The following is a 14,125-nucleotide window of genomic DNA, read 5'->3' as shown; positions in this document are numbered from 1 at the left end:
CTTTAACCAGTGATTGTTGTTCCATAAAGCTGCATGTCTATATATCGTACTCACAATTGCTAAATGCCATTCAAAGACTTTATAACAAGGCTATTTATATTTATTATTAGAATCGGGTAGGCCTAGTCCTAATGTAGTCCAGATAACTACGAGATATTGCCACTTTCATCTGCATTGATCAGGTTATTGTAAATTAGTCCGAAAGTGTTGCTTTCCTTGTGGGATAACATTCGAATTAATTAATTCTTGAATTTCGTTCTTGTGGGGAAGCTAAAGCCAGATTGGTTTCTGATCCATGTAGATGAAAAAAAATGAACAGTTTTATCGTAGAATTTGTTTTTACATGTTGGCACCAATGACATTCTGCAATTCTCGGAAGTTTCCGTAGAGCTGAATCTGTTGCAGAGCGCTGAATGAACTTTCACGGTAAATTGCACCAATTGCAAGCGATTCGTCTCACTTTGTCTCTGCACGACAGAAGATGTCTTGATGCCTGTGACACTGCCACATAGATTCCGCCGGTTGCCGAAATTTACTCTATTTGATTGCGAAATCTATTTCAGAGAATCTGTTCTGTAAATTTTCTAGTTTCACTTTCATTACAGGACACTGGTACTTGGTGATAATAGTCATTCTTTAACAAAGCCATGGATTTCTCAAAAGAGGCTGTGCGGTTACAAACATTTATAAACTGGCGAGGAAAAACAGACGCCAGGCGACTAGCTCATGCTGGATTCCATTATCTTGGATATGGGGATTCGGTGGAATGTTTCGCATGTGGAACTGTACTTAAGGATTGGCAAACGACTGATAATCCATGGTATGAACATGCCCGGCTGTACCCTAATTGTAATTATATAAAGCTGTGTATGGGTAAAGAAAAGGTAGACGCGGTCTATAGGACACAGAACAAGAATCGTGGTGTTGATGTTGTAGACGCAGTCATGACATTGTAGTATTTGATTATAATCACCAAATAATGTATCAAACAAAAATAGTTATTATCTAACTTTGTGAATACCCAATAAATCCTGAAAAGATAATCCGTATTTCCAACAAAGCTGTCCTGGTGAGGAGTAATCCGACACACCTGTGGGCAACATGAAATGAGCTCTAAGTCAATTTTAACGACTTCTACATTTTAATAAAAGATATTTTCTGGAAAAGATATTTCCCAGAAACCGAGATTTGATAAGGTTTTTGTTTTATTAAGTAGCCTACTTTATAATTTCCCTATCAATAACATGAAACGTATAGGATAAGGCTCTGTCTTCTAATGTCCTACTTTTTAAATGGGCTAATCGGGTTGAAAGTGTTTTGACCTTGCTGAGCTATGAACATATTAGACATATGATAATTACAGACCGTATTGTAATCGTTTAAAGTTAATATTCTAATGTTTATTATGATATATATGCATAAATCCAATATGTTCCTGAGTTACTAAGAAATATATAGTTATCATTTCTGCTATTATAATGTCTATTTTCTGTATTGCTTTCTTATAATTAAAAAAAAAAAAACTTTTGATAATGTTTTTTTTATCATAATCTTAAAAAATGCCGATGGATCGCTTCTGGGTCGGTTTAGTTTGTGACTTCTTTAAAGAATATCGAACCAGCTCACAAAAGGCAGTTCTACTATCTAAATAGGCTACTATTGTCATGCATCAATAATATTGATAAATGAAGCCTTATAGCAAACTTTATTATGATTGCAGGTATCATTTTGAACATTAAAAAAACGGTTTTCAATGAAATTGCTGTTCGTAAAAAGTGTTAGAATCAGGCCCTCCTGGAAATATACACTCCTCCACAATTCCCCCCCCCCCCCTCCTCCACACTATAATACTCAGGTGTGGACTATTTAGATTATACGGACAAGCTCGAAATTTTCATGATCATCATAATATATTGAATTTTTTATGAGGCATTAAGGATTGCTCAGGCTTTCATTCGACATATTGGAAAGCTTTCAACGTGATTTCTGGAAAAAGTTGTAGAAGGTTGAATTTCGTGTTTTAACATGGGAAGAGATGGCAAATGAATTAGTGGAGTGAGTCCTGTCTTACTATGTTGTAAATTGCATAGCTATTGTAAACTGGTGTAAGGGGAACTACTCTGTTTAATTAAGAAAAATTATCTTTCCAAATTATTACTTTACAATAGAGGGCAGCACTGGACACCGGTATGGCGACGCCTTTTCATTGACAGTCACGCCAGATTAATCTTACAGATTAACTATTGGCCCAACAAGATTTATCTGACTGACAAATAACGATTAAAAAAGTAAGTAAGCCAAATCTCATTTATTATAAAGGGCATTAAATGTTATCGTTTTTTATAGAGCGACACAGATTGCAAGTTACAGACAGGTGCTGTCAAAAAAGGTATTTTGATTTTGAAATGCGTGTGTGTAAACAAATATTCCAATAACATGTGATCGTATGAGGGTAAAATAGCCATTACTACGCCAAGGCCATTCTTGTATAAATTGATATCAATATTATTAGTGTAGTGGCTGTGTGTATTACTGTATCTGTATTTATAGTATAGTAATATTAGTATGTACCTAGCAACCAAACAATATATATTATTTATGTTTTTTATTTTTATATTAAAACTTTGGCCGACTTTCGCAATACTAAACTTTCTCTTCCTAGTTCTGTTATAGGCTATGATTGTGTTAATATTTCTTTCTGTTTTCCTGTACAGTAGCCTACCTGTATCAGTGTATTACTGTAGTGTAAGCTTACTGTTTTCCTACTTTGGTCACATTTTACTGATAACTTTTAAATGGAGAGGCTTGTCCAAATTTTGTTTTCTTCTGACAGATATAACTTGGCAGACATAATGCTGTCAAGTTAGAATTTGACCAAATTTCAGTAAAAAAACGAAATACCGGTATATATGGAAGTAAAGTAGTTTTTGCTAGACTGATACTGAAACCATAAATACCGCAGATGTTTTCATGTACGATATCATTTTTGAAGTTGGCCCCTGTTGTCTTGACCTATGGTTTCATTCTACTAATATATAGGTAGCTGTTAAAGTTAATTGAACAATTATATCATATAGAGTAGATCATTGTTTTTCTCGATTTGTCAAAATCATACTAAAATAGGAGATGTATAGTAATTCAAAGTAACATCAGTTGGCTATTGTGATCCAATAATTAGAATTTTTTTATCTTACTTTGAAAAGTTTAAAAAGTAGGCTTCAATAATTATTTAGGGCTTGATTATCAATAATTATCTTAACCGTACGTAACCCGGTTATCTGTAAAGTAATAATTATCATGATTTAACTGAGGTTATCACTCAATCTCACACCTTACGCAAGGTCAGTGTGTCATTGATTGGTAAACACTCAATAGGAGAATGGAGAAGCCAAATTAGGTAAGCTCCTGGACACTGTTCCTCAAAAATTCTTGATAAATTTTGCTGTAAGTATGGTATACTCAATGTTATAAAGGGACAGGTTTGCCATTTTCAGGGGTTGATTTGGGTCTTTATTTTATATGTAAATAGTCTTCAAAAGTATTAGAAAATAATGTTTAAAAATCGCACAATTCCTTCAAAAATACCTCAAACTAAGAATTTCTCTTTCGATTTCTGTATGTCTTTTTTATTTATAATATGGCAGAGTAAAGAAAAACGGGTTGTCTCGTTAACTTTTTAATGCAGATAATTCTGATCAGACATAGATTTGAGGGTTAAAATTTCGACAGTGAGCTGAGAACATTATTACAAAATAGCGAAATCTACAAAAAAATCCGTTTCTGGGACTGTACGAATTTAAACGAATGACATATTCTCATCTAAATATTTTATGACAATCTCGTCCAAGATCTTTTCAGTTGAGAAATAGAGCATGAATCTCTAGAGATAAACGTTGCTATATTAATGATGTTGACATGATTTTCAGGATTTCAAAGTTTTACTCACAGCTTAGAAATAAAGAGTTTCTTTAAGCTTATGAAGTTTTTTTTTGCTTTTTTTTATGTACGGTAACTTCTTGGATATTGATTAACAGTGGACATTATACAAATTTAAATTGCTAAATCAATACCAAAACTTTTGTAATACAAGATAAAATTGAAAAATTTATGTTAAATGCTAGTCACGTGAATGGAGAAATTTAGAAACCTCTTTACAATCCATTAAAGTTGTGAGTTTCATTTGAGTTGGTAGGTCTTCAGGTAGTGGTATTTATAGAATTGCATTACAACTCACATTGACGATGTAATCTTTTATCGTTTTAAAGTTCAAAATAGTTTTTCAAACAAGGTCTTTTTTATGGACGGTACATAAAATTGAATTTTTTGTAAATTAAATGATGCAGAGCTATATATTTCATGCACACATCCAGTAACAGATGTGACATTTGTTATTTCAGTTTGAATGAAAGAAAACAGAAACAGTGAAACAACCTCAAAGATGTCTGGAACTACGCCTACCATACCGGAATTCTACGCTGGTCAGACTCTACTTATTACAGGATGTACAGGGTTTATGGGCAAAGTTTTATTAGAGAAGTTATTACGTTCATGTCCTGATATTGAATGTATTTATGTTTTGATACGACCGAAACGAGGCCAGTCTGTATCAGAACGTTTAGACACATTATTAAAATCAAAGGTTAGTAGGAAATATATTTGTAATTTGTTTTTGGGGGTTTTTTTTTGCGAATAAACTGATGCTTTTTGGTAATTAGCTTTTATCAAAATACTGTATCTAGGTATATTAATAGTCCAATTTTTCAATAAAATCCATAAGCAAATGAAGTTCAAAATACGAGGATTACAGATATTGACAAATCTGTGTGTAAAGGGAGACATGTTTTTCAAAAAATAATTTAAAGCAGTCAAACATTGGAGGTGTTAGTTAATTTGTTTCTGATCTACTTTCAGTTATTTGATAAACTACGTAATGATAATGTGGATATCAACTCTAAAGTGAAACCAATTATTGGTGATATCATAGAGAAAAAATTAGGAATATCAGAGGAGGATATCACAACTTTATCACAATCTGTTTCTGTTGTCTTTCATTCTGCTGCTACTGTTAAATTTGATGAAGAACTCAGGTAAAATTTGATGTGGATTTTTTTAAATGGCTTTTCCTCTTATTAACATAACTTTTCTCAAATTTCTAGTCAGAAAAGTAGGACGTAAAACTCCATTCATTTCATTTCATTTCCAATTTCTAGTGTTTTTTTCTCAGTTAAATGGCTTTTCTCTTATTTAATTTGGCTTTTATTCTAAATACAAATGGCTTTACCTAATTTCAAATATCTTTTCATTAATTCCAAATGGCTTTTCTATAATTTCAAATGGCATTTCTTAAGTTCAACAGCTTTCTATTCTGATTCGAAAACGACTTTTTCTGTAATTTCAAATAGCTTTTCTCCAAAACTTAATTTCTTTATGCTCTAAGTACAAAAAGCTTTTCTCCAATTTTCTGACATTTTATTAGTTCCGACCTGTAGTATTTTGTTTGAAAATGAAATGTAACTGTTAATTTATTAAATGTATCTGTTATGTTACAAAATTTATTTTATGTATATAATATTAATAATGATAATATATTGATTTATTGTCATTGTTTATAAATCATAGTGTAAGTATTATTTTGTAGATACTGGTAATTTATTATAACCATACTGGTATATAATATAATAGGTTTATAACATGATAAATTTATGTTACTTAGTAATTTTTCTTTTCAAAAATTGAGCTTAAGCTGCCTAGAATTGTTTATTATCACCCTAATATTAAAAGCAAAAAAATAGAAAAATGCCCTTATTCCCTATATACGTGTCAAATTAAGCTCATAAACACTCTAGAAGGCAAAATTCTTGATTGATTTTGTCGAAATTTTGAGAAATAGTTGGTTTTGACTTCAGTATGAACCCTATTGAAAGTCAAAGGTTGAGAATAAAGCGCTTGTAGTACGAAAATGTTACTCTCGAAATGTTTCATTTACCTTCTAGGAGTTTTAGGTTTTATCAACCTCCCTCCTTGGCTGCCATTTTGCCTCCGGGAAATGAAAATCTATGAATGAGAATTAGAAGAGGAAAACGTCCCTTTAACTTTGAATTCCATATTTGAAACAGATGTTTGTTGAAATTGAATGTAGATTGAAGTTGAAAATAATGATCTCGTTCTTTTGTAAGAAATTTGATTGAAATAGAGCTAATTGAATTCTAATAATATGAAATCCATTAATATTCACTGGGTCTGTGTGATTGTTTAGAGCATGAATTATTTGCGCTGGTACGATAATCGCAAAATGACAATGTTCAATGTCAAGCGAATAGAGAGCAGCCTCGATATAAGATCTGTAAACAAATCATTGTGTTAACAGTCTTTCTGTCTAGGGCTCTGATTAGCTGTAATAACTAGCATATAATCCCTTCATTAGCTATTGTAGTCAAAGTTCGTAATAGCTTGACATTGTGAAGATGCAATATGCATGTTGTGTATTGAATTAAGCATACTAGACAAACATGTACAGTGAAACGCCACTCTAAACTGTATCCTCTGTAAACCATCATATTTGAAAAGACCTGTCCTGATCACAATATAATATGTTGAAGAAAATATTCAATAAACTGGCAACATACATCAAAATCAGGTACCGAAGTGACTAATTTTAGTTAATTGACCTAAACTGGCAACTGAATTCATTCACTGATTATTTTTCAGCAATTCTTTGACAACATTAAAGGTAATGATGACACATGCTATTACTAATAATCAAAGCAAACGATTCATTACTAATCTAATTAGTAACATATATTTATATTGTTTCAATGCTTGAACATAACTCTATTGACATTTACTAATGTCTTAGTACAGTCTGACTTCTGACTTCTGAGGACGTTATATAACTCTGTTTTGTCATAGGCTGTTTTAGAGTTGATGAAAATTTTGACCAAGGATAAACGTTTCTTGACATTTTTTGATCCAAATTGTGCATCATTTTTATGTGTAATGTATTTGGACGAACAAAATTGCTTTGGGAAGCCATAGTGGTCTGAGAGTTACAGATCTAATCATTGTTCAATGGTCTAAGGTCATCTGTGTTATAATAATGTTGTTAATCTGCTATATAAAGTTTAAAACTGATAACCTAATCAGTTGACCAAGAAAGTTATCTGACATGACATGGCTTTGTGTGACCCAGGTCACAATAGAGCAGTGGTTCCCAACCTTTTTCAGCCCTTACACTCCTGATCCACATTTCCAGCATGTGATGATGTGAGGTGCTCTCTCAATTCAAAATAAATTCTTCTCCTACACCATTTGGCCACACCCCTGACAACCTAGTCCTACACCCCTAGGGTAGTGAAAACACCCCAGGTTGGGAACTGGGGCAATAGTGGTTCTATAACCAGACATATATATAGTCTGCTTTTAATGCAATGATTTAAAAAATTCAACAAAAAGGCTCTTTATAAGAAATCATACCTTTCGGGCAAACTGCCTTGGCCATTGCTATATCTCTTTGTTCATACCTCAATGATTTTAAACTTCAAGTCCAAGACATTCTCATTTTATATTTCCAGGCTTTCCCTCCAGATGAATGTTATAGGTGTTAAAAGTTTAATAGAATTATGTCATAAGTTTACCAAATTAAAAGTGAGTAGCCTTCTTTAGTATGAGAGGATTTGAAATTGTTTTCCCAGGTGTCATATCATTATAATTGAGGATACATTCATTCATATGATTTCCCCCAGAAAGTGTATCAGACCAAAGCTTGTTGAGAGTTTGTGTCGATCGGTCTGTTTCCAAATGTTCTTTCAGCAAAGTTGCATTGTTGAAGAATAAGAGCAAGATATAGATTTTTATAAGGTAGTATTCTGATTTCGATGAATTTGTTTTTTTAGCTGATTTTTATGTGAATTTTTTCAGGCTTTAATCCATGTGTCTACGGCCTACGCTAACTGTGATAAGAAATTTATAGATGAACGTGTTTATGATCCACCATTGAATCCTAATAGATTAATAGATGCTGCTGAGTAAGTCTAACTATTTATCTTATTGTCTTCTTGTCAGTGTGACTATGATGTCTCCACAGTTGTTCTCCCAGTGAGTCAGTCTGCAGTCTTCATGTAGACCTTTCCAAAACACCTGATACTACTTTGTGACTGGATTTGCTAACCTTGGAATCTCTTGTGTGAAGGGCTTTTTGAAACCTTTTCACAAGAATGCCTTAAATCGCAAATCACATTTCTTAGGCTTTATGTATGTTATCGTTGTGCTCGTTAATGACCCCTTGACTGGTGGAATTCCAAATGAATAGATTTTTCAATCGTTGCACACTGTATTGAATTTTTCATCTTCTTTATCCCCATATAAAAATATGACATTCCTGTTGAAGCAAAAAAATCCCCATGAAAATGTAAGACATGGCATTGTTTTTGATAAACATCATTTCTCCCCTCAAGATGGATGGATAATGAAGCTATGAACTCCTTAACTGGTAAATTATTAGGAGATAGACCTAATACCTATACTTACACTAAAGCTATGGCTGAATATTTATTATCACAAGAATCCAAGAATTTACCAGTAGCCATTGTTAGACCTTCTATTGTTGGTTCATCATGGAAAGAACCCTTTCCTGTAAGTTGGATTTTATATTTTGATGTTTCAAGAACTGCAATGCCAGTATGAGAAGAAATGATATATTATGAGGCTATTTTCATGCATAGTAAAAAAACAACTTTAAAAAAAAAACATATTGTAAAAGGTTTTTAAGGTTCACTACATTTGATATTGGTTTTTATTGCTAGATAATTATTGATTTGATTTTATTTGTAAATAATGGATTTTCTCCTTGTATTTTAGGGTTGGGTAGATAATTATAATGGTCCTACAGGTTTACTTGTTGCAGTAAGTGTTTGTTTAGAACTTCATAGATTGAATATATTATGGAAGCTGGAGAGGGCCACATCTTATTACACTGAGAATTGGTTGAAGATTTTTCTAAAAGTTGCTACTTAACAACAAATTTTCTTGCTATTGCAATCATTGTTTGGCTGGTTGTTGTTGTTTTTCTATTAACTTACAGTAAAGTAAAGGACTTTAATTGTATTGATGTTTTGTAGATTGGTAAAGGAGTATTGAGGATGATGATAGGTGATTTTCATGGTACAGCAGATATTTTACCTGTTGATATAGCTACTAATTTAATGATCACAGTTGGATGGCATACAGCAGTTAATAAGTGAGTTTTTCTATTTAGATATAACCTTGACAGTAGTCATCTCAATTCTTTAATTATACCCCTTAAATTTACCTATAGACCAATTGTTTATGTTGCCTGTTCTCTGTTCAAGTTCTTACAAATGTGGTGGTCGTAAAGTCATAACCTATCGACTAGTTTCTTGATTTCCTAGGCCAATTGCTAAAGGTATTATCCATCCAGTGCCTTACCAAGCATCAGTACCACTTAATGATATTAAAAGTCTTCAAATTATTATTTATGTCTGTTCTCTGTATGTTTCAGGCCTGATAAAATGTTAGTATTTAATAACACCACAGGGCAAATAAACCAGTTAAAATGGGGACAAGTTGGTAAGTCCATCTATACTTATCATGGTTCAGTTTTGCTTTCAGGTTGCCCATTGAGGTAGGATGTTTTCAAGCCATCAATTTATATATTTTTTTTTAATGTTTAGAACGTTGGTCACATGAATATTTAATGAAGAATCCAATGGAGCTGGCTAGAATACCTAATCCTAGATTTACAAAATATTCGTAAGTTATGTTCACTTATTTCTCAAATCTCAATTTCTAATTTCTCAGCTTTAGAAACTGGGTGAACAAACAAAGTTTCTGAACAATGGCCTTGTCCAGGATTAACATTGCATAGAATTTTCTTATCTTTTCAAATATTCTTTATTGCTCATAAACAACATTATTCAGAGATTCGACCTTACTTATAAACAATAATACCTTGAACAATTTTCTATAATTCTTTCTTCCAATCATCAGCTTTGTTTGATTTCAGATTATGGAAAGATATTAACGTTATATTTGATCATTTGTTACCAGCTTATGTTATGGATTTTTATTTATGGGTTGTGGGACGTAAACCTGTGTAAGTTACCAATGAATTGTATTTTCTTAGTTTTTTTTGAATCATTTTTTAATATCATTTGGCAGGCACACCCACTTCATTTATTTTTCATAATTAATTTTCCTGCTTATGAAAGATTTGAAAAGAAATAAAGTTTTATCAGCTGGTACAGCTCTATTTTAGCAATATGAGACTCAGACATCATCATGATGAGTCTGCTATTGCCATCTATATAGCTGGAATTGAACTCTGTTAAAATAACTGCAGGAACACCATTCACCATATAACACTGGTCAAGTTACTTTCTTTCTATTGTAGATTTGTTAAGATTCAAGATAAAATATGGAAAGCTGTCAAAAGTTTAGAATTTTTTACCAGTAATGAATGGAAATTTTCTAATGAAAATATATTTATGTTGGCAAATAAAATGTCTCCACAAGATAAAGAGGTAATGTATTTGATGCGAAATGAATTTTCTGAATTTACTGATCCAGTAAATATAAATAGGATTTGAACAATGTACAAAGTGTCACTGCTATTTGTCATATAATATACAATATTGGTATAATACTCTGTGTAAAATGGCCCTCTTTTGTCATGTTTTAAAGCTGTTTACAGTGTTTTTTTTAGATTATCCTTTCTATAAATATTTTATATGAAAAATTTTTATCAGATGAGTTCTTTAAGAATGTTTAGAAAGCCTTAAGAGGTAATTTGCAATCAGTTTCATAATTATTCACACACACAATTCCTAGATTTTTAACGTATTATATTTATTTGTAGACATTTGATTTTGATGTAAAGAAAGTAGTATGGAGTAAATATATGGAGAACTATTGTCTTGGTGCTAAACAATTTGTATTAAAAGAAGATCCTGAACAGTTACCTAGAGCTAGAAGAGCTTTACAGAAGTAAGTTCAGCCAAAAATGTTTGATTAACTGTTGGATTGTCATTTTTGTGTGAACTGAAATTTGAGCTGTGAAATGTGTCACATTGTAAAGAAATAAATGCTTTGTATTGGGTTAATGAAGACAAGGGATAATTACCAATGTGTAAATAACAATCAACTGTGCTGACCCTACTCTTGACAATAAATATCATGTCATGATACGCCGGTGATGTTTCTACACGCCTGACGCCCATTGAATTAATTTATTGAGTCTTAATAAATGAATATTGAAAGATGATAATTTGATCAATTAATATAAACTTAGAAAATAGAAATATTATCTTAAAAAAACATGTTGTCACTCAGAATTTCATGCAATGCGATCTTCAGACAACTGACCTATTTTCAGCCTGCATCTCTACTGAAGTTGCACAAATAGAACTTTTTCTCATGTCTACACGAAATTGTATTTTATTGTAGGTTACAGAGAATGCAGTTTTTGATGAATGCTGTAGTATTTATGGTGATATGGAGATTGATAATCAATCGGGTTCCGATAGCTAAATCATTGTGGAACTTATTATTAGGCTGGGCTTCCTTTATATTTACTAAATTACCCAAGCTAGCACGATCTACATAATAATATAGAATTATGTGAGCAAACATAATCAAACTAATAATGACCTTTTCTGTAGCATGAATATATCACCCTTATATGAAGTTAAAAAATGCTGATATTTTAGCGTGATTTTTGCTCAACACGAAAAACAATTTGTTAAGCGACTATTTTGCTATATTAATTGTTATATATTATGCTATATCAGTAATTCGTAGCATTAATGAAACTTCAGATATTTGTGATTCTATATTTTTAAAGTTTATTTTGTTGTATTTGTTACCCCTGGTAGGTACTAGATTATCCAGTATGAAGTTTTTAATTATGAACCTACCACCTCAGACTTCTGATAAATATCTCAAGATATCAAGAATTAAAGATGGGCGGTATGACTAATCTGATTTAACATATCTTATCTTAGCTATTGTGTTTTTAGCAAGATTTGTTTGTTTTTATAATGAAGCTTTAGTGCCATGACTGTTTATTGTTTTAATATCAAAGCTGTTAAACTTGGGTTTAGTTGAGCAGATATTTGTGCACATCTGTGTATATTTCTAAACTTCAGTAGTCCATGTTGTTTGAGGTAATTATGAATACATGTTTGACATTGTATAGTTTCAAATACTATTCCTTCTGTTTTGTGATTTGATTAATCCTTGATTGTGCATTATCTTCTTTGCTTAAATAGCACTATATGGATCTTGCTTTAAATATGCACATTTGGATAAATATACAAAGGTTTGGATCTTTGCTTAAGTATACACGTGTTTGGATCGTTGCTAAAATATACACGTTTTTGGAATTTTGATTAAATATACACATTTTTGGAATTTTGATTAAATATACATAAGTTGAAATAAACATACACGTTTGGATCATTGCTTAAATATACACGAGTTTGGGACATTGTTTAAATATACACGAGTTTGGGACATTGTTTAAATATACACGAGTTTGGGACATTGTTTAAATATACATTGCTTAAATGTACATTGTTTAAATATACATTGCTTAAATATACACGAGTTTGGGACATTGTTTAAATATACACAAGTTTAGGTCATTGGTGTGACAACCATTTCTTGGTATAGAGTTTTAACTAAAACCTGGCTTGTTTCTAACAGTTCTTGACTATAATAATATTTGTATTGTGATGCCATATTCCCAAATTGTAATAATTTTTGTGAGTGAGAATAATTTATGTGTTTGATTGATAATTTTGTATTGAGCTTAATTTTTTTTAAATGTTTCTTAATTTTGTGGTAGTCATTTGTGAAATATGCTGTTTTGTTTTATTGGTTATGTAGTTTCAGTGACCACAGACAAATTCTTCTAAAAAATTTCATGATATTTTCATTAATTATTTAAATAGACTATCTTTTGGTAGAAACAATGATTAAAAACAAGTCATTTTCTTTTACAAAAGCTATAGTCATTTGCTTATAAAGAAGCCCACCAAAAAATATCATTAGCTATAATATTTATATATATATATATATATTTTTACTGCAAAGTGATTGTAAAGAGGTTTTCTAAACAAACAATTACAAAAATCACAGAAAATTGAAATGGTCCAAATCAATGCTATCAGTGATACACTTAAAAAATTAATATAACCTTTTTACAATCTCTTTAACTTGTATCTTTATGACTCAAAAAAATTTTTTATGCTTGTAAATATGATTTTTGGTAAATTCTTAATGATAATATTTTTTTAATTAGAATTTAGCCAAAATATTTATGAGTTGAAAACCTGATATAATTATAAAAATATTCATCACTTTTATTTAAAATCTTTTGTAAAGCATTATGATTTTATAAAATATATATTCATTTATCAATCATACTAAATATCCATTTAGTAAATATTAGTTACAGTGAAACCCCTTTGAACAGACTGCCCACTGAACCAACAGAAAATACTGATTTGAGATAATCTTTGATGAGAATAATCTTCTCAGTAATATTAAGTTTAACTCACCACGTTTATGGTTTAAACTTCATAGAAAATTCTTCAATTTATCACAAATATTAAAGCGTAATTAATGAAATGTATATGAAGTACTGTTAAATGAGTGAAACAATATATTAATCTCAACATATCGCCTTTACCAGGAATTAATCAGTAAATGAATTCAGTTTCCGGCACTATCATTTAGCCAAGAGATAACCTAACAATTGTTTCATGTTTTATCATGAATTATAAGTTACATGATTGATTCATTGCAATTTATGTTGATCCCCGTTAAATTTTATATATCAAACTTACCTTTTTAAACTGTGTTTTTACACTTATATTATACAATTTATTATTTATTATATAACAAAAATAAACCTTTGAATGTTTAACTAAACGACAGGACCCACCACAAAATGAAATAAATAACACTCTGCAATAGACATTGTCATAAATGTGATAAACATTATTGCTCGGAGAAAAAGCAATGTATGCTGGGCAAAATGAAAGGCTGGTTTTCATAGGATGCTGACCAGTAAAGGTACTAATGACCTAGGACGTGAAGTTTGAAT

At 31.1% G+C, this 14,125-nt stretch overlaps 2 protein-coding genes across 2 annotated transcripts; both read left to right on the top strand.

Annotated features, from left to right (window-relative positions):
• Positions 1-671: 671 nt before the first annotated feature.
• LOTGIDRAFT_59566 (hypothetical protein) lies at positions 672-905 on the top strand (the record flags this gene model as incomplete). The annotated part of the gene is made up of 1 exon (XM_009053580.1): positions 672-905. A coding segment is annotated over one exon (234 nt), but the record flags the coding sequence as incomplete, so codon positions are not given.
• A 3,533-nt stretch (positions 906-4,438) lies between these two features.
• LOTGIDRAFT_214222 (hypothetical protein) lies at positions 4,439-13,598 on the top strand (the record flags this gene model as incomplete). The annotated part of the gene is made up of 14 exons (XM_009053720.1): positions 4,439-4,639; positions 4,912-5,087; positions 7,572-7,644; positions 7,918-8,024; positions 8,454-8,631; positions 8,857-8,901; positions 9,117-9,235; positions 9,518-9,585; positions 9,690-9,768; positions 10,022-10,111; positions 10,409-10,538; positions 10,874-11,001; positions 11,461-12,493; positions 12,623-13,598. The coding sequence occupies 13 exons, from the start codon at positions 4,439-4,441 to the stop codon at positions 11,618-11,620; spliced, it is 1,554 nt and encodes a 517-aa protein (XP_009051968.1). The 3' UTR covers positions 11,621-12,493; positions 12,623-13,598.
• Between the last annotated feature and the right edge of the window lie 527 nt (positions 13,599-14,125).

The sequence above is a fragment of the Lottia gigantea genome (assembly GCF_000327385.1).
Source record: "Lottia gigantea unplaced genomic scaffold LOTGIsca_20, whole genome shotgun sequence".
Classification (NCBI taxonomy): domain Eukaryota; kingdom Metazoa; phylum Mollusca; class Gastropoda; family Lottiidae; genus Lottia; species Lottia gigantea.
Note: the sequence above shows the minus strand (reverse complement) of the source record. Positions and strands in the feature narration are given on the sequence as shown.